This window comes from Meriones unguiculatus, chromosome 1 (assembly GCF_030254825.1).
Source record: "Meriones unguiculatus strain TT.TT164.6M chromosome 1, Bangor_MerUng_6.1, whole genome shotgun sequence".
In the NCBI taxonomy this organism is placed as follows: Eukaryota; Metazoa; Chordata; class Mammalia; order Rodentia; family Muridae; genus Meriones; species Meriones unguiculatus.
In genome coordinates, this window is record NC_083349.1 from 78,823,703 (window position 1) to 78,850,197 (window position 26,495).

The following is a 26,495-nucleotide window of genomic DNA, read 5'->3' on the forward strand; positions in this document are numbered from 1 at the left end:
AATGAAAGAACAGAAAAGCAAAGCACTACTTTTAACTGGAATCTCATGTGTGTTGCTCACTCAATTAGGAATACAGGAAAACTGAAAAGTGTTATCTCCCACTATATGGCACAGAAACATGTTTCAAATGAAAGAACAGAAACGCAAAGCACAACTTTGTAAAGTAATTCACATAGGTGTCACCTGTTCAATTATTATAACAGGAAACCTGAAAAGTTATATATCACACTGTACAGCACAGAAACATGTTTCCAACAGAAGAACAGAAAAGCAAAGCACTATTTGTAAACTAAATCACATGTGTGTCAATCGCTCAATTAGGAATACAGGAAAACTGAAAAGTGATATATCCCACTGTATAGCACAGGGAAAAGTTTCCAAAGAAAGAACAGGAAAGCAAAGCACTACTTGTAAACGGAATCACATGTAGGTTGCTCACTCAATTAGGAATAAAGGAAAACTGAAAAGTGTTATCTCGCACTGTATGGCAGACACAAGTTTCAAACGAAACAACAGAAACGCAAAGCACAACTTTGTAAACTAATTCACATACATGTTGCCCATTCAATTATTATAACAGGAAAACTGAAAAGTGATATATCACACTGTACAACACAGAAACAATTTTCCAACAGAAGAACCGACACACAAAGCACTATTTTGTAAATTAAATCACATGTGTGTCGCTCGCTCAATTAGGAATACAGGAAAACTGAAAAGTGATATATCGAACTGTAAGGCAAAGAAACAAGTTTTCATCGAAAGAACAGAAACGCAAAGCACAGCTCTGTAAACTAATTCACGCACGTGTCGCCTGTTCAATTATTATAACAGGAAAACTGAAAAGTGATATAACCCTCACCCTAACCCTAACCCTGACCCTAACACCCTACCCCTACCCTTAACCCTAACTCCTAACACTAACCCTAATACTAAACCTAACCCTAACCCTAACCCTAACCCTACCCTAACCCTAATCCTAACTTTTTTCCTAACAGGAACATGTTTCTAATGAAAGAACAAATGCAAAGCACTACATTGTAAACTAAATCACGTGTGTCACTCGCTCAATTAGGAATGCATGAAAACTGAGAAGTGATATATCGCACTCTACAGCACAGGAACAAGTTTTGAACGAAGGAACAGAAAAGCCAAGCACTACTTTTAAACGGAATCACATGAGCGTCGCTCGCTCAATTAGGAATTTAGGAAAACTGAATAGAGTTATCTCGCACAGTACGGTACAGAAACAAGTTTCCATTGAAAGAACAGGAACGCAAAGCACAACTTTGTAAACTAATTCACATACATGTCGCCCGTTCAATTATTATAACAGGAAAACTGAAAAGTGATATATCACACTGTATAGCACAGAAACAAGTTTCCGACAGAAGAACAAAAACGCAAAACACTACTTTGTAAACTAAATCACATGTGTGTCGCTGGCTCAATTAGGAATAAAGGAAATTGGAAATGTGGTATATCGCACTGTACAGCACAGGAACAAGTTTCCAACGAAAGAACAGAAAAGCAAAGCACTACTTTGTAAACTAATTCACATATGTGTCACCTCTTCAATTATTATAACAGGAAAACTGAAAAGTGATATAATGCACTGTACAGCACAGGAACAAGTTTCCAATGAAAGAACAGAAAGGCAAAGCACTACTTTGTAAACTATTTCACATACATGTTGCCTGTTCAATTATTTTAACAGGAAAACTGAAAAGTGATATAACGCACTGTACAGCACAGGAACAAGTTTCGAACGAAAGAACAGAAAAGCAAAGCACTACTTTGTAAACTAGATCACATGTGTGTCGCTCGCTCAATTAGGAATACAGGAAATCTGAAAAGTGATATATCGAATTGTACAGCAAAGAAACAAGTTTTCATCAAAAGAACTGAAACACAACGCACAACTCTGTAAACTAATTCACATACGTGTCGCCTGTTCAATTATTATAACAGGAAAATTGAAAAGTGATATAACCCTCACCCTAACCCTAACCCTAAATCTAACCCCCTAAACCTAACCCTAACTTGTTCCTTACAGGAACAAGTTTCCAACGAAAGAATATAAATGCAAAGCACTACTTTGTAAACTAAATCACATGTGTGTCACTCGCTCAATTGGGAATACAGGAAAACAAAAAAGTAATATATCGCACTGTATAGCACAGGAACAAGTTTCCAATGAAAGAAAAGAAAAGCAATGCACTACTTTGTAAAGTAATTCACATGTGTGTTGCTCGCTCAATTAGGAATACAGGAAAACTGAAAAGTGATATTTCGAACTGTAAGGCAAAGAAACAAGTTTTCATCGAAAGAACAGAAACTCAAAGCACAACTCTGTAAACTAGTTCATATACGTGTCGCCTTTTCAGTTATTATAACAGGAAAACTGAAAAGTGATATAACCCTCACCCTAACCTTCAACCCTAACCCTAACCACCTAAGCCTTATCCTAACCCTAACCTTACCCCTAACCCTAACCCCTAACCCCTAACCCTAACCCTAACCCTAACCCTTACCCTAACCCTACCCTAACCCTAACCGTAACCCTAACTTGTTCCTATCAGGAACAACTTTCCAACGAAAGAACATAAAAGCAAATCATTACTTTGTAAACTAAATCACATGTGTGTCCCTCGCTCAATTGAGAATACAGGAAAACTGAAAAGTGATATATCGCACTGTACAGCACAGGAACAATTGTCAAAGGAAAGAATAGAAAAGCAAAGCACTACTTTGTAAACTAAATCACATTTGTGTTGCTCGCTCAAGTAGGAATACAGGAAAACTGAAAAGTGTTATTTCACACTGTACGGCACAGAAACAAGTTTTCATCGAAACAAGAGAAACGCAAAACACAACTTTGTAAAGTAATTCACATACGTGTTGCCCGTTCAATCATTATAACAGGAAAACTGAAAACTAATATATCGCACTGTACAGCACAGAAAGAAGTTTTCAACAGAAGAACAGAAACACAAAGCACTACTTTGTAAACTAAATCACATGTGTGTCGCTCGCTCAATTAGAAATACAGGATAACTGAAAAGTGATATATCGCACTGTTCAGAACAGGAACAAGTTTCCAAAAAAGAACAGAAAAGGGAAGCACTACATTGTAAACTGAATCACATGTGTGTCGCTTGCTCAATTAGGAATACAGGAAAACTGAAAAGTGTTATCATGCACTGTATGGCACAGGAATAAGTTTCCAAGGAAAGAACAGAAATGCAAAGCACTACTTTGTAAACTGAATCTCATGTGTGTCGCTCGCTCAATTAGGAATACAGGAAAAATGAAAAGTGTTACCTAGCACTGTACGGCACAGAAACAAGTTTCCAACAGAAGAACAGAAACGCAAAGCACAACTTTGTAAAGTAATTCACATCCGTGTTGCCCGTTCAATTATTATAACAGGAAAACTGAAAACTGATATATCGCACTGTACAGCACAAAAACAAGTTTCCAATAAAAGAACAGAGAAGCAAAGCACTACTTTGTAAACTATATCCCATGTGTGTCCTTCGCTCAATTAAGAATACAAGAAAACTGAAAAATGATATATCGCACTGTACAGCACATGAACAAGTTTCGAATGAAAGAACAGAAAAGCAAAGCACTACTTTGTATACTAAATCACATGTGTTTCCCTCGCTCAATTAGGAATACAGAAAAACTGAGAAGTGTTATCTCCCACTGTAAGGCACAGAAAAAAAGTTTCCATTGAAAGAAAAGTAATGCATAGCAAAACTTTGTAAAGTAATTCACATACGTGTCGCCTGTTCAATTATTATAACAGGAAAACTGAAAAGTGATATAACCCTAACCCTAATCCTGACCCTGACCATGACCCTGACCTTAACCCTAACCCTAACCCTAACCCCCTAACCCTAACCCTAACCCTAAACCCCTAACCCTAACCCTAACCCTAACCCTAACCATACCCTAACCCTTACACTATCCCTAACCCTAACCCTAACCCTAACTTGTTCCCAGGAACAAGTTTCCAATGAAAGAACATAAACACAAAGCACTACTTTGTAAACTAAATCACATGTGTGTCGCTCGCTCAATTAAGAATACAGGAAAACTGAAAAGTGTTATCTCACAGTGTACGGCACAGAAACAAGTTTCCATTGAAAGAACAATCAGTTCCCATCATGTAGAAGTATAAATTATCACCAATGCACAATTTTTATCTTTATTCTTTCAGAAAACACTCAAAGGTACCAGGTTCTTTTGTGTGGTCCGTAGCTTAATGTTGTAGACTAGCAACAAAATAGTTATAAATTTAAAACTCTCTGAGTCTTAGAGACCAGTGGGAAGTTTTATGTCCAGCCAAGTTTAGGTGTGTTCTTGTAACCCATGGTATATAAAAGGCTCATATGTATTTGCAGTTATATGTTTGTACACAAGATGTGAACTATCACTGATGTTCAAGTTTGCAGGTAAAGATGTCTGTGTGTATGTGTGTGTGTGTGTGTGTGTGTGTACTCGTGTGTGCATGCATGCATGTATGATCCAAAATCAGTCTTTCTGCTTTATATACTGCGCCCACTCTCTGGCCCCAGGACTAGAGCTTCAAATGATATTAAAAAAAAGAAAGCATGGAAGATAATAATAGTCTATAATATAACATGTTTTTTCTTTTAATATTGTTATTGTCTGAAATCTGTAACTTTGTCCTATATAGTTCCTGCCCTAAAAAAATGAGACCAAACACAAGATAAACATTAGGTTTAGTGCAAAGAGAATCCTAGAAAGGATGTCATTTTCAATCATACCAGGAAGGCTATTATAATAAGTTATGGAGAGTAGATAGCAATGACATAATTGATTGCTACAGTTTAAGAACACTGGGGGGTGGGCGGAAGGGGCTGGTGTGATGGCTCAGCTGTTAAAAGCATGTCTGCTCTTCCAGAGGTCCTAAGTTCAATTCCCAGCAACCACATGGTGGCTCACAACCATCTATATACTGGAATTTGATGCCTTCTTCTGGCATGCCCATATACATGCAAATAGAGCACTCATATACAATAAATAAATAAAATCTTTAAAATTTAAACTTCAGAGAGTCACTCGGTGTTGGTCACATTATATATTCATAATTTTACCCATAAACAATTTGGAGTGTGTATTGAAAAGGTGCACACTTGAAAGATTTCATGTCACAAAAAGCCAAAGGGGTTTGGATTGGTGTGTAGACAGACCTTTGTAGGTGCTGGTCACAGTTTGGCTCTTTGTCACCTAGTAAGGTGGTAGTGTTTTGGGTTGTAGGCTCATGCTTTAGAAACCCAGCCTCTGACCTCTGTGCTATTGTGTTTGAGGTAGGGATAGTTAGATGAGGTCATGAGTGCTTCTCTGATGCTGTAAGACAATAAAGCCTCTGAGCTGCCTTCTTCCCTCTGTTACCATGTGTCATCCACCCTATGATGATGTAGTAAGTAGGCTCTTACAGGCTCTTCTTTTGGGCTTCTCAGCCTTGAAAGCCGCAAGCTTTTAAGCAATGTACTAAAGCATGTGGTATTTAGTTACACTAACAGAAAACAGACTAAGACGCACACCAAGTGGTAGAATTGGAGAGGTATGTAATGTGCTTATGTGTTTCTTACTCTGAGAGGCACGGCTTACAGACAAAGGTTTAGGGGTTTCTGCAGTATTGTGTGTATTCAACCCTGGGCCTACCTCACACATGGCTTTTAAGGGACCTTGAGCAAGTGATGAAATGATTCGGTGATTGTCAAGAGCCAGCTCAAGTGTCAACATACTCAAGGACACCCAAGTTACTCATGACTTGTTAGAGTGCTCTGAAGAAGATAATGAGCTTGTTGGAAAATTCTTACATGAGTCACACAGGCTTTCAAATGCTGCTTTTTGATTTAGAAGAACAGGGAGAAAAATCTCAACATGTTTAGAAAGGTTTGTGTTTCTTCCATCTTTTTCAAATCAGAGTTGAGTGTTGCTCAGACAAGCCCCTCTCCTTTGTGAGTTGACCTGCCCAGGCTTGCAGATGTGGCACACAGAGGTTTCAGGACAGGTGGGTCAGTATGACTGTTGTCCACAATGGAGAAGCAGCTGTACATTCTTTAGATACTGTCTCTGATGTCAGAGGTAACTCACTGAGGGTCATGGAGAAGAGGTCATATGCCCAGCTAAATGCTTCCTTCCTGTATCTATCACCCTGAGCATGGGCCTGTTGAATCATAGCTCCCAAACATATCAACCATGCCACATTCTCACAGCGTCTGATGAAGCTGATGTGGCTGTGCACAGAATTGGCACAGTTCCCAGATTCATCTCTAGCATTCCACCTTCATTATTTCACTAGTCCAGACAGAATCTACAGCTTCTAGAAGAGTGCCATCTTCTGTATTAATTATACCACACTGTTTAATCTCCAACAATATACATATAATAATTAAAAGCGGTAGTTATAATTCTCCAAGCACATGAGGCTTAATTAAGGTGCAGGAGCCTCAGCCTTCAAAAGTCTGAATTAAAACAAGACACCCAATTAACAGACCACTGATTATCTGCAAAAGATAAAAGCAAAAGATAGCAAAAGGATTCACTCACCATCATACCTCCTTCAAAATTAAAAATAGTTGCATCCCATAATTTCTATGTGAAATATAACTTGCAAGAAATGAGTAAAGAAAGCAAATATGTGGGCATACTCATCATTTTTCCACAGCACCAGTGCCTTTGGTTTTCTTAGATGGGCTAGCTTGACCTTCTCACTCAGCCTTCTCATGCTAGCAAGTTCTAAAAATATTTACTTGTTGAAGAAAACATTTCAGCATTCCCTGCCAAAGTACCCTATTCCTGCCTTCCTTTGTAAGTAACTTCCCACAGTCCCCAAATGCCCAGTTTCCTTTCCTCCTTCACCATACATTCCCTCAGCACCTCATAAAGCAGTTGCCATTGAAGTATGTGCTTCAATATCTGCTGATGATTTATGGTTGAAATTGCAGTTAAAAATGCGGCTGTTGGTATCAGACAGAACTGAATTCAAATCATAGTTAATTAGTTACCAGATTTTTTGACTTCCATAAACAGTTTGGCTTCTCCCTATGAGAAAACATGCTGATTGCTACCTCAGGAATTATTCCAAAAACAGACCTCATCATTGGCACAAGGCCTGTCCAGCATGAACATGTATGTTCTTAACTAGACCACAGTTATCATTCCAGGAGTCTTTGGGTCTGACTGCCAAGAGATGACAGTGGTTTTATCAGAAGGAAACAATATCTTTGAGTCCACTCTAGGTACAAGGATAGACCTCTTGGAGTGAGTCTAAGTGTTCCTGGTTAGATAAGTCCTCTGCCATTGTATAGCCTTGTGTCTGTTCATCAAGAAAAAAAGTTGTTTTTGTTTTTTGTTTTTTTTTTTTTTGGTGGGGAAGAATAGACCATTACATGGACCTCATGAATAAAGACTAATGTATATATTTTTTTTCTTTTTACTTTTTCCCAAACAGGGTTTTTCTGTGTATCGTTGGCTGTCCCGGACTCTTTGTAGACCAGGCTGGGCTTGATCGCCTAGAGATCCACCTGCTTCTGTCTCCCTGAGTGCTGGGATTATAGGCGTGCACCACCAACTAATGTGCTTTCTAAGATCATGGTGGTGAAAACCAGAAGTACCCAAAAGATCCATTCCATTTTACAACAGAGTCAAGACTTCTCAAGTGTAGGAACCCCACCAGCCCCACATGAGAGTTGGCAGAAATGTAGTCTTGGCCTCACTCCATGCTCATGACTGAGAATATCTGGCAGTAGCCTATGTCTCACCAAAGCCCTATGCTGGCCTCCAACATTTGAAAATGTGCTTCTCAGATAGTCTTTAAACCCCGAGAATCCATGAATTACCATACTGCTCTGGGGCATCCTGACACACCCTGGATGATGTCTGTGGCTGTGTATTTCCATACTACTTGGCCTGACTTGGATGTTCAGGACATGATAACCTCAGACTGGAGATGTGGCTTTATGGCTGGCACCATGGCATCAATGGGATTAGTTTCATTAGAATTACTCCTCCCCGTGATTCCACTTATTTCGACATGACTTACTAGCTGATTGTCCTTTTGAGTGTAAATTATCATAATTAATAAGAACTGCCTTCATCCTATTTTTCTGTTTTTGTTGGGTAAGAAATAGAGAAAAGAACATTCAAGACTTCTTTGAAAAATCAGGCAGATTTAGAATAATTATCTTGTTTGTTTATGTTTATGTATTTAGTTGTGTTCTATTTTCTATATTGCAAGAGCTATAAGACTAGGGGCCTAGTGAGGACATTTCCTGGCACAGAATGAGCATTTTGGTTGCCATATTTATTGGTTGAGTGCCATATTAGAAGACTCTGGTGTGTTTCTATATGACAAGTGGTATGAAATTCTTTTTCTTTTTTTCAGCCCTTTTTGGGGGAAATTAAAACTGGAAAAATGAAGCCTTGTGATGTAGGACTCCACAGTGTCAATCTAAGCACCTTTCTTGTCTTAACTTCTAGATGTGACATTTCTTCTTTACAGCTGATCTTACCTGCTCTTTTCTCAAACAACTATAAGATTATCTTGCAAGGGATTAGTGAAGAAATCATGGAATTCAAATTTAAATTTGGCTTTCTTCTCTCTCTCATAGAGGAAGCCTGCAGAAAGCACAGGTGTGCATTCGTGATCGTCCCAAACATAAAGCCTTTTTAGAACCTGTAAGGGGTAATGTTCTTTTCTTTTGATTTTCCCCTTCATTTGCCTTTGAGTATTTATTTTAAAATCATGACTACCCTAAGAGAAAAGTGTATCAAGAATAAAATTAGAAAAGCCAAAATAAATGAATGAACTTACAAAAATAAAAATAATAAGAAGAAATGCAAATAGCCAGAGAACAAGCATGACTATTCAACGCCTTTAGCAATCAAGGAATTTCAGATTAAAATAATGTTTTGAATATTAGTCTGGAAAAAAGACAATCTGAGAAGAAAAGACATAATTGCCCTAAGTGTAAATTGTTCCTCCCTGGACCAGTGTGGCAAAATTAATCAGCCTTAAAATTATAGCTGGGTCTAGTGGCTCAGATCCCTAACCTCAGCACTTGAGAGGTAGCAGCAGGCAATCTCTGTGAGTTCCAGGCTAGCCAGGAATACACAGTGAGACCTTGTTTCAACAGAACAAAACAAAGTAAGAAACAAAAAAAACTTATTTTCGGAAATATGCTTTTTTAAAATGTCTTTTGTTTTAATGCTAGCTGTTGAACCCAAGTTCTCCTAGCCCTTGCTCTACCAGCAAGCTATACTTCTGCCCCTGAGAATTTACTTTAATAAAATATAATGAAATTTAAATGAAATTTAGCTGTAAAAAGAAGTGAAACACTGGGGTAGAGCAGCAGACTGTCAGCTGTCAGCTGAGTGACCAATAAGAATAAAGCCATGACACATGGTCTGATACAATCGTATAATTTTACAGAAGGTTTTACATATGGAAGACACCAGAGATGAGCCAAGCAAAACAATATAGCAATGAAAAAGATGTTTATTAATCACTGTATAAAAATAATCTACATATTTGGAGAAAAGGAGCTAGATGAGAGATAAGAGCACATAGATAAAGTTTAAAGGCAGTTAATTGTGGGTTAGTAGACTGTGGTTGTCCTTAATTTTTTTTTTTATTTATTCATGGTCTCTGACTTTCCTATGTTGAATATACATACTTTTATGCTAAAAGTTTATGTGCTTTGTTTAAAATATAAAGGTTTGGAGTTGGATATGACAGCTCAAACCTGTAATCTCAGCATTCAGGACAAGTTTAACCAGCTTGGGTTATACTTGTGGAACTGTGTCTCAAGGCACAGAGAAACAAAACAATGCCAAAAAAGAAAAGAAACATCTTGCTTTGAGGTTTCTCTAGGCAAGACCACTGGAGTGAGTGAAAAGGAAATAAGTTAGCACTCTCCACAAGAAGATTCTAGGCTGGCTAGGTGCATGTGGGCAGATATTTGCATGTAGGGTAGGTGAAATGAAGACACAGCATTCAGCAAACGGCTTTGAACCCCTCAGGGATCATAGAAAGCAGAGGTGATCCGAGAAAAAGGGGGAAATAGAATTCAGACTGAGGCTAGACCAGCCAGCCTATCCCAGGGAGTCTGGAGAGCATGAGGTGGGTTTTCCTGCACCATTCTGCTCCCAGCAATAAGGAATCTTCCTGCAGTGCTGAGGTACCAGTTTCATCATTGGAGATAAGCAAATTGGGCTTTTCTGTGTAGCCCAACATGCCCATAACAGTACACAGCACCCATGCTGATCTCTATTGACTCCATGGGGAGTCTAATGGGATGACAGGGAATAGCTACATACCATAAGGGAATAAATACCTACTCTATAAGGGAATCACTACATACTGTATGAGGGAATAGACACATACTATAAGGGAATAGATAACATATTGTGTAAGGAGTGACCATAGGACAGAGCCCAAAGTGGTCAGGTGATGACAGCCAAGTGAGATTAACGCAACGCTCTGGAGTACTAAGATAAGTTTTAGAAATGTCCTTCTTTGGCATGGGGGTGCCTCAGTGTAGTGTGTGCTTAGTGTGTGTTTGATCTCTATCACCATCACTGCTCATGGAAAGCCTTCACTCTACTGCAGTTCCTTTAGTGACATCACCTGACTGGCAGAATATTTTGCTTCTAAAAATTGTCCCTGTGTGTGTATTGGGGGAGCGGGGGATGGCTGTCAAAAAAGTGGGAAGTAGGAAGGTGAACAGAAAAAAAAGACCTAATAATCAAATCAGATAAAGACATGGTTCACTTAGATTTACTCTTAATAAAAAGACGTGAGTAAATTTTTTTTTCAGCCGTAGAATTCTGTAAGCAGAAATATGCAGCTTGTCACACTGCAAAATAGGCAAATCCAAAACTTTACCATTGACAAATAATGTGTCATCGAGGGACTCTTACTTTAGTGTACAAGCATGTGTGTGTGCATGGGTGCATATGTATGTGTGTGGCGTGTGAGTGTTTTGAGCCAGGGTCTCATGTACTGGCCAAGGCTGGTCTCTGTTACAAGGATGACCCGGAACTCTAGATCCTCTTGTCTTTACCTCCCCAGTGCAGGGATTAGAGGCCTGTGCCTCTCCTCCTGGCTACCACCCTGCTAAGCCCTTTTTCTCTTTCACTGTCATAGCTGACTACAAGGAGAGCTTCAACACCATTGGAAACATTGAAGAGATCGCGTACAATGCTGTTTCCTTCACCTGGGATGTGAATGAAGAGGCAAAGGTTAGTGAAACCTACCATGGCTCTTAATGAATGAAGACTCTTGTTCAAAACCCTGTGTAGTGTTTTCCTAGAAACTTGAGTCAAAAAGAAGAAAACGAGCATGGTCCCTTTCTTATTTTATTTATTTATTTAGTTATTTGTTTATCTATCATCTGTGTATCTATCTATGTATCTGTATGTATGTATGTATGTATCTGTCTGTCTATTTTGGTTTTTAAAGACTGAGTTTCTCTGTGTAACAGCCTTGGTTCTCCTGGAACTCTCTTTGTAGACCAGGCCAGCCTTGAATTCACAAAGATTCAACTGCCTCTTCCTCCCAAGCACTGGGGCCCTGCTATATTCCCTTTTAGAGGATTCATGCCTTTGTCCTTTTGTTGTGGGGTGTGAGCTTCTGCTCTGAAAAAATGTGATGAGCTGCCATGTTGCCCCTCCTCAGTTCTTCAGGCCACATGTTCCAGTCTAGAACTTGCATCTAACACTTGGAGTCTCGTAAGCCCCCGGCTTCTCTATGCCACCATCAGGAAGCTTGTATCTTCACAGTAGCGACATACAGCTTCAGTAGGTGAAGGAGCAGAGCTCCAGAAGTAGGGCTTCCAATCACCTTCACCACGATGACTTTGAAACACTTCTTTGTTGACTGACCCTCTTCTGTTTCTTTGGGTGTAAGTGTAGCTGAAACATGCAGGGGTAAGTAATGTCTCTGACAAACAGGCATCAAGGACAGATGCCTGCCCTACCTTGGTTTGGATAAGGAAGTGTTTCCACAGATAGCCCTGTTTGCTCTCTAGCCACAGGTCTGTTTTGAAGGCCCCAAAGCTCATTCTGGGTCTCAGTGTCTTATTCTTCAGCCTCATTTTGCACTTAAAGGATGTTTCAGATAAAACCTAAGCTTGTTTTCTGCTTCAGTTGTGTACCTGTGTACCGGCTGGAGAGTGTTAGAAGACTTTGTCTTTCATCTCAGGAGGAGGTCAATGTAAACAAGGCTGTCAATGCTTCATTGTCCTCAGCGGGAAGGCTGGGTGAGAGAGGAAACTGGCTGGGAGTTTGCAAGCAGGCTTTCCAGAAGAAAATGAATTGCTCAGTGTCTCATTCCGCTCATGTATAAAACAATGTAGGTGAAACTGGCTTTAGGCCCAAGAAAGCTGACCCAAATGGGCATTCAGTGACAAGTCAGACGTGCAGCCTGGAGAATGTTCCAGAGAAGGGAACAGGCCCTACTACAAGATGCTTCACACAGAACTTCAGGCAAAATGTGTCTCTGGCATGCCTGCACACACCATGTGCTCTTGGCTGCCTGAGACCTCTCCAACTCTCTCCCTACTCCTGAGACTGTCACAGCTTACTGAGGTTGTCTGCGCCATTCCACGGCTCCTGCCACCTATCTTTCTTTAGCCTGTGCTGGCCCCTGCTCTTTATGTTTCTCTTTGAGGCTAGACTATTGCACAAAAGGGGTTTGTGTTAGGGCACAGTACTGGGATGTGCTGGAATCTCTGGCAGTCAAAACAAATGTCTCTACAGGCATCTTACTAGGCTTTGGGGGATATCGATCCAGCAAAGGATCCAGTAACCAATCAGCAGTGTGACCAGGGGGAGGCCATATCCACTTCATGGTTACTGAGAAGAAAAATGGGATTTTGCCACAGAAGATGTCCTAGAGTGTTAAAGCTAGCTCTAAACATGCACCACAGTCCTCTCCGTATTTTCAGTATTACAGTCTGCTGTAATGGATGGTAGAGACAAGTGAGTTAAGGGCTGTTTCAGTAGGGACCTTTGAAAGAGAAGTGGACATCCCAAGAGACAGGCTCCATGGAAGCTGATGGAATAGTTGATTTGGGGCTACACTAGCTGATCTTGCAGCCAGTTCATTCTACACCACTCACTTGCCATATCCAAGTGCTCACTTTATGTATGCATGGATGGATACATGTATGTCTGTGTGCATGAGTGTGCACATGTGTGCCTGTCTGTATGTGAGTTTGCACATATGTGCACAGGTATACTTCTAGGCACACATACTGGTTTTCTGTAGACATTGGCAAATGGTCTTGGACAATATTTTATGATACTTCCTGCAGTAGTGTTTGTTTTATTTCCTTAATACCTATTTTTAGTGAATGTCTTTTGTTTTAAGTGATAAGTAAGCTTTTTAATGTTACAAATGGTTATTACTGATTTTATAGTAAGTAGACTGCAAAAGAAACACTAGGATAGCAGTTGTGGGAAAGACTGTCAGCTAAACAGGGAGGATTGGTGATATCATACAGAAAATGTTTTCTTTTCGGGGGTTGCTGTTACGTTTATACCCAACAGATATCTGCAGGCTTCAGGAGGGGGTCTCAGCAGCTCAGTCTATATCACAGGATGTTTGGGATTTTTTTTTTGGTGGCCAGAAAACACAGACCTATGGTCCACAAAGCACATGTGTTAATATTGTGCATTTATGAATTATTCTAAATTTTAACATTTTCACCCATGTTTAAAAATAAAGAGTTTTTAGTTTGTTTGTAACATATTTTTTGGAGATAGGGTCTCCCTGTGCTACCTTCTGGGGTGTGGGATTATAGGCCTAAACTATAATACCAGGCTTCATCATTATCATCATTATCACTATTGTTGTTGTTATCATTATTATTATTGTTATTATTATTATTATTATTATTATTATTATATGCAGGTTTTTGAATTATTTTGATAATTAAGAATTCTAGAGGCACTGGGCCAAGTTTGCAAGGTTGTAAGTGGCTTTCATGATGAGTGACATTATCCTTAGTGCTACTCTGTTCTGGAACTTTCTCTGCCCAGCCCTGGGTATACATTTGAATTTTTATGCACTATGGCATCCACCCGAGGTTCAGGTCTTTGCTAGCTACCACTGTTGGGAGGTAGCAACACAATGAGATTTAAAATGTTTCTCATGTGTATGTGCCAAGTACTTTACCCACTGGGCCTTCTCCTTAGCCCCTCTTCTAATGTTGTGTTTATTGTTTGTGTGTGTGCACACTCCTGTGTGGTCCTTAAAATTGACCCCAGGACTTCCCATGTGCTAGGCAAGTGCTCTGCTTCTGAGGACCTTACACAGCCCTGCCTCTTAGCCCTGCATCTATCTTTCCTCTGGAGCAAGCAGGAGAAAGGAGAGGACACCAACACTGAGTTATTTAGCTTGCTTTAGTAATGAACAACATTTGGCCAGGAATGTGCTCAAGTTCTGTGGTGGTCCCAGGCTCTGGCCATGGTCCCAAGCTGGCTGCCTGCTTCAGGCCTAGTGGCTGCAAGGTTCCACCTCTCAGAGCCGGTTTTTCCGGTTGTGCCACAGTGGCTTTCTGTTAGGTGACTCAAGCAGGCTAAACAGTCTTAGACAGGACCTGTTCCCCTCGGGGTCTGTGCAGTCTGGAGGACCATGCACTGTGCATTGTCTCAGGTTCTTGGTGTGTAGATGGTGGAGTTCTGAGTGTCCCCACTGTCCCCACAGGTGGGCATGGGTCCTGGCCAGTGCAGCAGAAGGCACCTGCAGTGAGGTACAGCTGTGGCCTAGACCTGGCACCAGAGTTTCCAGCATTTGTGTTTATTTTTTCTGGGGACAGGGGTGGTTTTTAAGCCAAGCTGTGTGGCCCAGACTGGCTCAGAACTCACAGCAATCCTCCTGTCTCAGACTTCCAAATGCTGGTATTACAGGCATTGCCGGCTTCCAGCATCTCATGTCCCCTTCCTCAGTTTTATTTGCTGAGCTGTGGAATGGTGGGGAGTCAGGGTAAACACTCCACAGATGCCTGAGGTCCCACCCAGAGGGTTATGATGGGACAGCTTCTGAGCCTTACTTTCTCACATGACTCTCACCTGCAGGGCATTCCGATTTTAAGTTTCTCTTTAAAGTCAAACACTGGTACTAGAAAGCAGGTTTGCCAAGTACAAATCTCCAAGATGGTGATTTTTCACACAAGACTGTTGAGTCATTCAAGAGTAGTGAGCTTGGAGTACTGGTTCAGAGCATCTCTGCGACGGTGACATCACCCACACGGTGCAGCCCTAACTGCAGCTCTTTCTCAGGTTTCCAGGGAGAGTTCAAATGCCCCATGCCTCTTCAGTGTTGCTCTCTCTTCCATAGTGATTCCAAGGTTAACCTAGTCCCTGAGTGCTAGGATGTCTGTTATGGAGACCATACAGGAGACCAGCGTGAGCATTAGAGTGCTGCAGATTTCCTTGCACTCTTTGCCTTGTTACCATATTAGGAGACCAGCACACTACACCCTTTGTTTTGTGTTTGCGCCTTCCTACTCTAGCAAATGCTAGGATGAGGGAGGTCACCCCCTCCCCAGTCTTTAAAAAAAATCCCTCTTCAGCCAATATTTTAATTCAGTAAAAAATATTTCTCAATAGGGATTGAGCATAGCAAAAGTCCTCCCTCTTGATTAGTTTCTTTAGGTGTACAGATTTTGGTAGGTTTATCCTATATTATATGTCTATATGAGTGCAATCCCTATCCAGAAAGGCAAAGAGGATGAACATCAGAAGAAGGAGAAAAGAGACCTCTGAAAGGCTCTGCCCTGTACACTATCAAAGCAGATACTGAGACTTATTGCCAACCTTTGGGCAGAGTGCAGGGAATCTTATGAAGGAAGTGGGAGACAGTAAGATCTGGAGAGGACAGGAGCTCCACAAGGAGAGCAACAGAACCAAAAAATCTGAGCACAGAGGTCTTTCCTGAGACATACTCCAACCAAGGACCATGCATGGAGATTACCTAAGACCCCTACACAGATAATAGCCCATGGCAGTTCAGTGTCCAAGTGGAGTTCCATAGTAATAGGAACAGGGACTGTCTCTGACATGAACTGATTGGCCTGCTCTTTGATCATCTCCTCCTGAGTGGGGAGCAGCCTTACCAGGCCACAGAAGAAGACAATGCAGTCACTCCTGATGAGACCTAATAGAATAGGATCAGAAGGAAGGAAAAGAAGACCTCCCCTAAGAGTGGACTTGGGGAGGGGCATGCATGCAGAGGGGGGAGGAAGGGAGGGATTGGGACAGAAGGAGGGAGGGAACCACAGGGGGGATACAAAATAAATAAAGTGTAATTAATAAAGAATTAAAAAATATTTCTCCTTCACCACCACTAAAGACGAGTCTATTACATCTTTCTTTAGAAAAATTTTTGTTTACTGTCTATTATTATTATTAATGTGTCTCTCTGTGTGAGCCTGGGTGCACAGGAGTGAGGACATGCATGTAGAGCTCAGAGGACACTTTCCCAGAGTTGTATCTCTCTTTGTACCTTGCTCTGAGTCAGGGTCTCTTGTCTCTGTCACCCTCCACAGTCCAGGCAGGAGGACATAAACTTCCTGTCTCTGCGTCCCATCTCTCAGGAGGACTGTGGGATTACAGACACTCCAGCATCCCTAACTCCCTATCTAGGTTGTGGGAACAGGTCTCAGATTGCCAAGCTTGTGTGGCAAGTACTTTTGCCCACTAAGACATCTTGTTGGCCTTTCTTTTGACAAGTCTTAAAGAAAAACCTGCCAGGCTGTGGTGGTACATGCCTTTAATCCCAGTACTGGGGAGGTAGAGGCAGACCGATATATTTATGAGTTTGAGGACAGAGCTAGTTCCAGGAGAGCCAGGGCTAAATGGCGAAACCCCATCTTGAAACAAACAAACAAAAGCAACCTAAAATAATTCAGTAATATTAAGCTGGCATAGTAGGGTATTCTTTGCTGCCTTTGGATTTAGCGTCTCTGCCTGTCAGGGTAGAACAAGGCTTCCTGTTTGATGCTGTCTGTCCTGTTTGCCTGAATACCTTCCACTAGCTGCAATTAAGGACTTGATGTGTCCCATTCATCCCTTTATTATTAGATTACCAGTGAATGTTCTTCCAGTCTCAGGAAGAGAGTTTCAGAAACATGTCTGTATCAACAGATGTTTAGGATGCAACTGGATGTACAGGGCTAAGAGATGTCATGGAGGACATTTCTCTGCATCTCAACTTCCAATTTGCATCCCAGTCCTGCAAGATTAGGTAGATGGAAGGGCGGATGCTACCCTCAGGCTCCTGTCCTACCCATCCTCATGGAAGCAAATCATCCATTACAATGAGACCAAAAAAAGTGCTATAATTTTCCTTTTCCAATAATTGCAGAGTGCAACTTACATGGGCCCAGGAGGGAAGATGGGCATCAGCTTCGCCTCCTCAGCAAAGCGGATTAAATGACTCTTCCTGCTTGGCCACAGGCCCCATGTTTAACATCCTCAGCCCCACAGCAGCTGGCCCCCAGAAAAGCTGGTGTGCTGTTTTAACACTTCAGAGCCCAGAGCTTTCCTTATCCTTATGCCCTGGAGCATTACTTGTTTGTATCATAAAAACCATTGTTAATCCCATCACTCAGGAGGCAGAGGCCAGGTGGATCTCTGTGGTTTGAGTCCAGCCTGGTCCACATAGTGAGTTTCAGGATAGCCAGGACTACACAGAGAAACCCTGTCTTGAAAAACCAAAAAGAACTACCACCACCAACAATAACAAAACCCCAAACCATTGACCAGAATGGACGTAGCTACTACTTCAGATATTTTGCTCTCTTCAGCTGAGTGCTTGTATGTGTGTAGACTAACTTGACATCAACAATCTCTGCTGAATGTGTGTGTACGTGCCCACTCACACATGCGTGCTCTGAATAGCCTAACATTAGCGGGTCTTTCTACTCTGTACACACTAAAGAGCAGCATTTCCCAAGACTGCAGTTCTGAGGTATTTAACTGGGTTCTTTCTACCTTTACACATTTATTCTCTATCTACTCACCTCTCTAGCTCTTTCTCTGGTATCCTGAAATTTATTTTCACATTTATGGGCTTGTGTTTTTCTTTTATACTTTTTTCCTGTCATGAATAGTAGAGACTTTTGTTCTTTTCCTTTTGTTCAAAACCATGCAAGAGTCCCAGCATGTAACACACAAACAAAACTAAGATGGAGATTATTTTCAGAGAAGATGAAGGTATGTGCAACTTAAGCAATCAAATAAGCAAACACACTGCAAGTTGTTCTGACCTTCACACACACCCCACAGGAGAGAGAGGAGGAGGAGGAATGGAGAGAGAGAGAGAGGATTTAGAATAAAAAGTTGTCTGTAAGCTTGTACCTGTAGAAACCCATCAGGTGATTATGGCCATGGCGTGCTGACATTTCCCCTGAGCCCTGCTTCCTTACTAGTCTACTTCTAATTAATGTTAAGTATCTGAGTTTGCTCTAATATTTAAAAGATGTCATCTGAAGCTGAGGCTGTTTTTTGAGGAGTGGTTGTTGAGATGGCTGGCTGATGACAACTGAAGATAAGAGGTCTTCATCCATCTGTAAATCTGTCTCTGAGGAAGACAAAAGCCAATGGGAAGCAGTGCCTAGCAGCACCTGTACTATAGGGCAAGTAGGCAGAGTCAGTGTGTAGAGATCTGAGGACCTGTGTCCTGTAGAGCAACTTCCCTTGTCTCTCCTCCTGTGTGTTGGTTTCTTCCTTCAGGTGCTCCTCTCTCAAGGTGCAGCTAGTGGTGAGCAAGCCCCGCCCAGTCCCTGCATGTGAGCCAGGAATGGACAGTACAGTCCCTCTGAGTTTAAGAGACAGCTTGTTAACAGAGCAGGTCTGTGATGGCAGTGACATTTCACTACAAGAAAGCAGTGAATTGGGGAGAACAGAATTTTTTAATCTTGTACAACTTTATAGTTACTTTAGGTGAGTGAGATTATGCTAATTAAAAGCTATCCTTAAACTCAGTACCTATCATGTCTCAGGTTTGCTATTTCTTTTCTTCCTCCTCCTCTTTCACTTTTTCATTTTAATTTTTATTTGGGTGTGTGTGTTTGTATGCATTTCCCATAGAGGCCAAAAGAGGCTGTCAGATTCCCCTTGAACTGGAGTTATAGGCAGTTGTAAACTTCCAAACATGGGTGCTAGGAACCAAGTTTGGATCCTCTGGAAGAACACTGAATGCACTTACTTGCTGAATCATTTTTCCAGCCTCATCTAGCTGTCTCTTTTCCAGTATTTCTTTTTTCATCTGAGATGTCTAACAGGTGCTGTTGTTGAGTCAAGCTTTCATATAGCAGAGGCTGGCTGTGATCTCTTGATAATCCTGCCACCATTGCCCAGTGCTGGAATTACAGGCTTTTGCAATCACACCCTGCTTCATTGGTGCTCTGTGTCAAGTACAGCGCTCTTAGAAAGCTAAACTTCTGGGTCTGGAGATGACTTAGTGGTTAAGAGCACTAGTCTTGTAGAGGACCCAAGTTCTATTTCCAGCACTCACATGGTGGCTCACAACCATCTGTGACTCCAGCTTTGAAGGCTCTGATGCTTCTAAACTCATAGAGCCTGGGCCATGCAAATGGTATACATACATACATACACACACACACACCACATACACACACCACGCACACACACGCAAAACACTTCTGTTCATAGAATAAAATGCATAAATCTGAAAAGTAATTTACAAAAATCTAAATTTGGTAGTCATGGTGTACCTTCCTAGGGCATGCTTCTAAATGGACTCTCCCTTGAACTCTTCCTTGAACTCCTGGACACCAGAGGAGGGGACAAGATGTGCAAACATTGGTTTTTAGAATGCACAGAGAGAGCGAATGGACTGCCTAAAGGATGCCATAGTTCCGGGTGAGCAAGGTTCATAACTTTGCTGGTTCCCTACCCCACAGCATCAACAGGAAGTTGATGCCTTTTCTTAGGGAGCTTCTACGGCAGTTAAAAGATAAAGCCGTTTGTGCAGAAGTTACCATTCACTTAGACTAAGTTAGTATTTTGCTTAACTTAGGCCGATTTTAAGCAGGTTATCTGATAGAGAATATTATAGGGCATCCCATGGTCTCAAAAGTAAAGAGAGCACTGGGAGAGGCTCCTGGGAGAGGTCTCAGAAGGATTGAGTTACACACAGCCGAGCAGGGCAAATGGCGTTTTTCTGTGTTTGCTGGGGCGTGGTGTGGGCAGAGGGAGCTTTAAAAGGGAAAGACAAACATTTGCTGGAGTCTGTGGTATTGAACTTAAACAAACCCTTGCCTTTGTTCCTCTTTTATAAGGTAAGGGCTGACAGGAAAACTGGAGCTAATGCTTGTGAACAAGGAGTAATCTTTGGATGGCATCTCACCGAAGATATCAGTTGATCTTTTGTTAGTGTGGAGCAGCCATGGTCTCTGCCCTGCATTCTACTTACGGCTCTGAACTTCACAGCTATAAGCTATTGTGTTGTGCAGAGAATTGGATTACACACTTGGATTTCATGACATAATGGTGTGTGCCTGTGTGCACAATGACTAATATTTGTTCAGCAATTACTATATATCAGGCACCCTGCTAGGCCTTTATACGTATTATCCAATTATTCGTGTTTCTAAGCAGGTGACAGCTTTCATCTGAGGAGTGAGTTGAAGTTAGTAGCTTACCTCAGTAACACAGCAAATGCACAACAGAGCCAAGCAAGTCTAGGCTGAGCACAGTCCTTCCATAGTGCTGGTCTATGTTGGAAGGACTGTGAAGGGACATCTCCACTCTCACGGCCAGGGAGACAAGGGTGTATTTGAGGCAGCAGATGAGATACCAGTTTTGAGAGATGGGATTCCTGGCCAGGCACAGGTCCTGCTCTCAGAGAAGCTAAGATAGGCCTGGAACTAAGGTGAACTTCCAAGACTCTTGCCTCCACCTCCCAGCACTGGTATCACAGGCAGGAACCACTGAGGCATGGCTTTTTCTTCTCCACTTTCAGCTGGAGAAAACAACTTAAGCAGCAAATTTATGTTCCTGTGTACAGTTGTATACAAAAACCACACAGACATTCACAGTGGCATTGGTTATAAACTAAAAGCTGGAAACAGCCTAATTGGGGGGCGGGATTTCTCATTCTATATGTAAGCATTTTTAAAGAGACACAGCTATCAGATTTCATCATTATGTGGGAAAAGTGAGAATTGGGAATATGTGTTCTCTTCTGCCCTTTGCAGAATAGGACAGAACTCACATTTGCATAGTACACTGAGGTACTTGACTGAGGAGCAAGGGTGGGAGAGTGTTTGCAGTTTTGCTTTTGGTGCCTTTTGAGTTTTGTATTGGATTAGAGCATTACAAAGTTTTTAGATCTGGGGATGTGGCTAAGTTGCTAGGCTGCTCACCTAGTATGTGCAAAGCCCAGGTTTTGATCACCAGCCACACACATACCAGGAATATATGAGGCCCTATCTAGAGAGGGTGTGATAGAGAGAAAGAGAGGACAAGAAAGCAAAACCACCAAAAAGTTGACTGAATTTACACTTAAATTCCCACAACAGGGAGCTTGTCAATGTGTGAAGCAGTCACTGTTAGGCAGTGTCCAAGGCCCTCCTCATCCTAGTATGCTGCTGTGTAAGATCCAATGGGGTGGCAGAGCTGAACAGTGAAAATTGGAGATGAATGGACTCTCTGGCCTAGACATCCCTCCTGCTAAGTTCTGTGGAGAAGTAGACTTAATCATTTTATTTTATTTTATTTTATTTTATTTTATTTTTTGGTGAGACAGGGTTTCTCTGTGTTGTTCTGGCTGTCTTGGAACTCACTATTTAGACTGGGATGTCCTTGAACTAAAAATCCCACCTTCCTCTGCGTCCCAGTGCTGGGATTAAAGGCATGCACCACCAGTCAGCCGATTTGATATTTTAAAAATAAATTTACCTTGATTTAATGTTTGTTTAATCATTGAGGCTTATAAACTGGAGTCATCTGAGGTTGGCTTTACAAACTCCCTGAGGAAAAATCTGGCCAGGATAGGGTAGTGTCCCCCTGAAAGAGCAGGGTTGGGGGCCCCTGTGGTGCAGTAGAGCTACCTGAGCAGTGCACAGGGGTGGCCTGCTTGACTGCTCTGGCTCTGAGGAAGAACAGTTACAAAGATGAGCATCATGGAGGTTGGCTGTGGGCTGTGTGGTGGGTGGCGAGGTTGGGGAAGCTCCTTACTTTTGCTTGTATGGCTCCTTTCCGGTTGAAAAGTATGGCCTCATTTAAATACCATAGCACCAAAGTGGGGATTATTAGAGCTTCTCAAAAGACAGGGTCTGCAAGAAGGAGGGCTGGCTGAAGGAGCTTCCTTCTGCTCCTTCCTTCCTTCCTTCCTTCCTTCCTTCCTTCCTTCCTTCCTTCCTTCCTTCCTTCCCTCCTTCTCCCTTTCTCTTTCTTTCTTTTTTTCATTCTTTCATTCTCTCTCTCTGTTTTTGTTCAAGACTTTCACCCTGCTCTCAGCTGTAGAGAAAGCTGGCATCTTCTAACCCCCTCACTGCAGGTGACCCCACTTACCACATGCATTGGAGGTTGTAGCCAAAGCCTCTGGCTACCTGGGGAGCCCTGTGCCCTTTCACTACTAGCCTGCCTGGCCCAGGTTCGTCTTACATTTTTAATGTTTCTCTCACCTACTCTGGAAGGGTGTGAACCCTGCCACTCCGGAGCCCCACTGCTTTTCTCAGGTCTCACTGGGCCTCTTACTGGGTACTGTGGCCCACACCTACTTGTCCCACTTGACGCATGACACACGGGCCCCAGGGCAGCTTCGATGCTGATTCCAGGGATCTCCGCATCCCGCAGCCTTTGTTCTCACCCCTGATTCCTACAGGAAGCCTTCCCAGTTAAGCTCTTTACTTCTTTGCAAGTTCTCATAGCAAGTATGGTTTGTATTGTTCAACTAATTATGCTTGTTCCACAACACTGACTAGAACTGGGCATGAGCAGTGCTCTTGTCCCAGGAGCAGGGCCTGCTGTTAGAGAGCCTCTGTGCTTCTCATCTGTAGCCCTTCCAAGGGTGTGAGCATGTGTGGATAGGGAGGTGGTTAGCTGGACGGACAGACAGACAATCATGCTGAGTATGTTGTTGGTCTTATCGTAGCTATACTGCTACCTCAGTCACTAGGTAGGTAAATGGGCACGCAGACACGCTGTCAGGTAGCTTCAGAGGGTATATCTGGTCAGCAGTGACCCACTGTGTTGTCTTGACAACTTCAGCTACTCTGTCAGTCTCAGCTTCTAGGTACTATTATGAAAGCATGATTGTGCATAAAGGAAAAATGCATATTTGGAAAAAAATTATGTTTCTTAACTCATTGAGTAAATACTTGATGAGGAACCTGATGAGGAACTTGATGAGGAATACTTGATGAGGAGCCTGGCAGAATGAAGCTGACCTGAGACAGAGAAATGGCCTTTTGGGCTTTTGCCCTCATGGAACAGGTAACTAAACACATTAAATTCAAATACTATTCAGTGTATGAAGAAAACAGAAAAGAGAAATGCAGTCAAGTATGCCTCTGGATGGGAAGGAGAGAAAAGTAACTCTGGCTTGTGTGTCTGAAGAGTTAGTATTGAACTGAAGTCTCAAAGGGGGCGGGGTAGTCGTCCAGTCGTCCAGTGTGGATCTGCAGAGACAGCAGACCGAAGTGCCCTGAAATGGACCAGATTTGACGTGCTCTGAAAACAACAAAAAAAAACACACTGGTGGTGGAAAAACAGAAAAACCATGGCAGGGTAGAATGTGAGAGCAACTCAAATGTTCATCTGTGTGTATTTAGACGCACTTGTAGCATGTGTAAAAAATAAATACATTGTAAGAATGAAAGATAAAACAAAAAAAAAGAAATACAGTAATCATATCTACAAGTGCTGTATAATCGGAGGCTTCAGGAAATCCTGAACAAAACAGCAAAGGGGCCTGAGAGCAGGTGTGGGGGCTGGTCTTGCCTTGCACACTGCCAGCACAGGAGGATGCTTGTCACTGCTGGGTGAGTCACAGCGTGAAGTGAGCGATAGCTCACATTTTGTTATGTTCTTGCTTGGCTAGAGTTTACTCTTACTTTTTTTGCCTGTTTCATTTGTCATTCCATCTGCACTCATGTGGAAGAAAAATGACAAAATGTAAGGAAGCTATCTAAAGGTCTTTAATAAGAACCAAGAACTAATCCCAGCACCTGGGAGGCAGAGGCAGAGGCAGAGGCAGAGGCAGAGGCAGAGGCAGAGGCAGAGGCAGAGGCAGAGGCAGAGGCAGAGGCAGAGGCAGAGGCAGAGGCAGAGGCAGAGGCAGAGGCAGAGGCAGAGGCAGAGGCAGAGGCAGAGGCAGAGGCAGAGGCAGAGGCAGAGGCAGAGGCAGAGGCAGGAGGATCTCTGAGTTCAGGACAGCTAGAGCCACATAGTGAGATCCTGTCTAAGGAAGGAGAAGGGGAGAGAAGAAGGAGGAGGGGTGGGAGGAGGAGAGAGGGAGAAAGGGAAAGAAGGAGGGGGAGGAGAGGGAGGAAGAAGAAAAAAGAGGAGAGAAATTGGCACCAACACACTTACTTATTTATATAATATTTATGAAGGGAGAATGGGTTCTAGTGTTAAACTTATTTCTTGGTGCACACCCTACCTGTGGTTATTGCAATAAACCTGTGTGATTCTTTAGATGAGTTCTTTAGGATCCTGAGTATTAGGAAATACATTAATATATAAATAGCCTTTAGCCAGAAAGATAGTACAAGTACAAAATTCAATTTGTATGAAGTCAAATAAATCCATGACACTGAATCATGGTTGTGAGGATTTAGTTTTAAATCTTAAATTGCTTTCTAAATTAAATCAATTAAAGATAGGGTTGACTGTTTCTATTGGAAAGCCCAAGGAACAGTGTAAATTAACAATGAGATCATGGGTTGGCTCTGAAGCTCCCTGCTGTGTTCATTTTAATAAACTGTCTTATTTGCCTGGTGTGCAGCTGGGGTTGAGACCTCAGCAAAGTCACTTTTATGTTCGAAGCCACAAAAGGGGAATTGTCACTCACATGTAACAAGTGATTTTATTTTTAAAAAGTCACATGCTTTAGACTGCTTTTTCTGGGGAAGGTGTCTAAAAAATTATCTGCTTCACTCTGAACATGTAAGGAAATTGAAATGGTGTCTATTATTTGCCTGACTGCACAAGATTTAATTAGTCTTCCTGAAGAAGGAAAAGTGTGCTTCTAGAATTAGAGGAATCCACCTGAGGTTTGGGAAGGATGTAAGCAGAGGCCGCACAATTGTGTGTAACTCAGGGACAGGTCAGCTATGTACCGAGTCCATCTGCTCTTTGCATAGCCTGAGCTCCTGTTGAAGCTAGAAATAACTTTCTGTGCTTGACATTTAGATGAACATTCAGGGGGTGAAATCATGCTTTGTCCTCAGCTCTGCAACACATTTACGTTGGGTTCTTTGTAGGTCAACTTAGGGGAAAGTTGCTCTTGTGTTTGCCTACTGCTGGTGGAGCTGTGGGACATGGTTGGGTTTGCAAAAAGAAGCAAATGCTTATCAGCTCCTCGGCCAAGGTTTCAGTTAACAGCCTTCTGTGCTGCCCCACCCCCACTTCCGTTAAAGTTCAACCATTTGGATTTTGAGTGTGGCACAGCCAGGCTGTGATTGATGCCATCAGACCCTGAAACTGCTTTCCAGGAGGTGGCCAGGAGAAGGAAGCGCTGCTGAGCCCAGCACAGCACCCTGCATGCTGGGCTGACCCGAGAGATGCCAGCACAGAAGGCAGGCTCCTGAGGTTTACCTTTTATGGGATCAGGCTGCCTTGAGTCTGAGCCACTCTGGGCCTTCTGTGGAGACCTTTCTCTTTTAAGAACATTAAATCTAAATATCTCCCTGTTGAACTCTATTGGCTTTTAAGGACCTTGTGTACAGGGTGATTGACTTTTATGGCTCCTCCAAGGATGACTGAGTCTATTTATTGCCAGTGAGCATCCGTTATCTCATTGGCTCTAGATGACTAGGCTACTTAAGTGGTCCTTGTAAATAGTCATGATCTGTTGCTCTAGCTCTCTTAGGTCAGACTTGGAGATGACAGACCATAATTAGCTTTTCTTCCTAGCTATCATTGACCCTCAGTGAATGACATGCAAATTAGCAAGCCAGTCATGTAGGAAATATCCACCAGAACATTGTCTTCTCTTCTACTAGGCAGACCTATAGATGGAGTCTGGAGTGATGGTGGATTACATCAGGGAGATCTTTGTGAAATGCAGGGCCAGAATTAGGGACAACCACTAGTTCAGCAGAGTGAGCATTTTGTTTGCTGATACAAAACTGCATTCTGGCCTAGATCATCCCATTGGCAGCAATAGAACAAGTCAAGTGTGCCTAGAAAAGGACGCCTCCTTCCTGACCATCACATCAGTGGTCATGTTGCTACTTTAATCTTTAAGA

General features: G+C 42.2%; 1 protein-coding gene across 1 annotated transcript in view; it reads left to right on the top strand.

Moving 5' to 3' along the window:
- Positions 1-6,062: 6,062 nt before the first annotated feature.
- LOC132652402 (grainyhead-like protein 2 homolog) overlaps positions 6,063-26,495 on the top strand; it is a 55,592-nt gene continuing 35,159 nt past the window's right edge. The window contains exons 1-2 of the mRNA XM_060377784.1: positions 6,063-6,126; positions 11,117-11,286. Coding sequence (XP_060233767.1) covers positions 6,063-6,126; positions 11,117-11,286 — 234 coding nt within the window. The remainder of the gene's footprint in view (positions 6,127-11,116; positions 11,287-26,495) is intronic.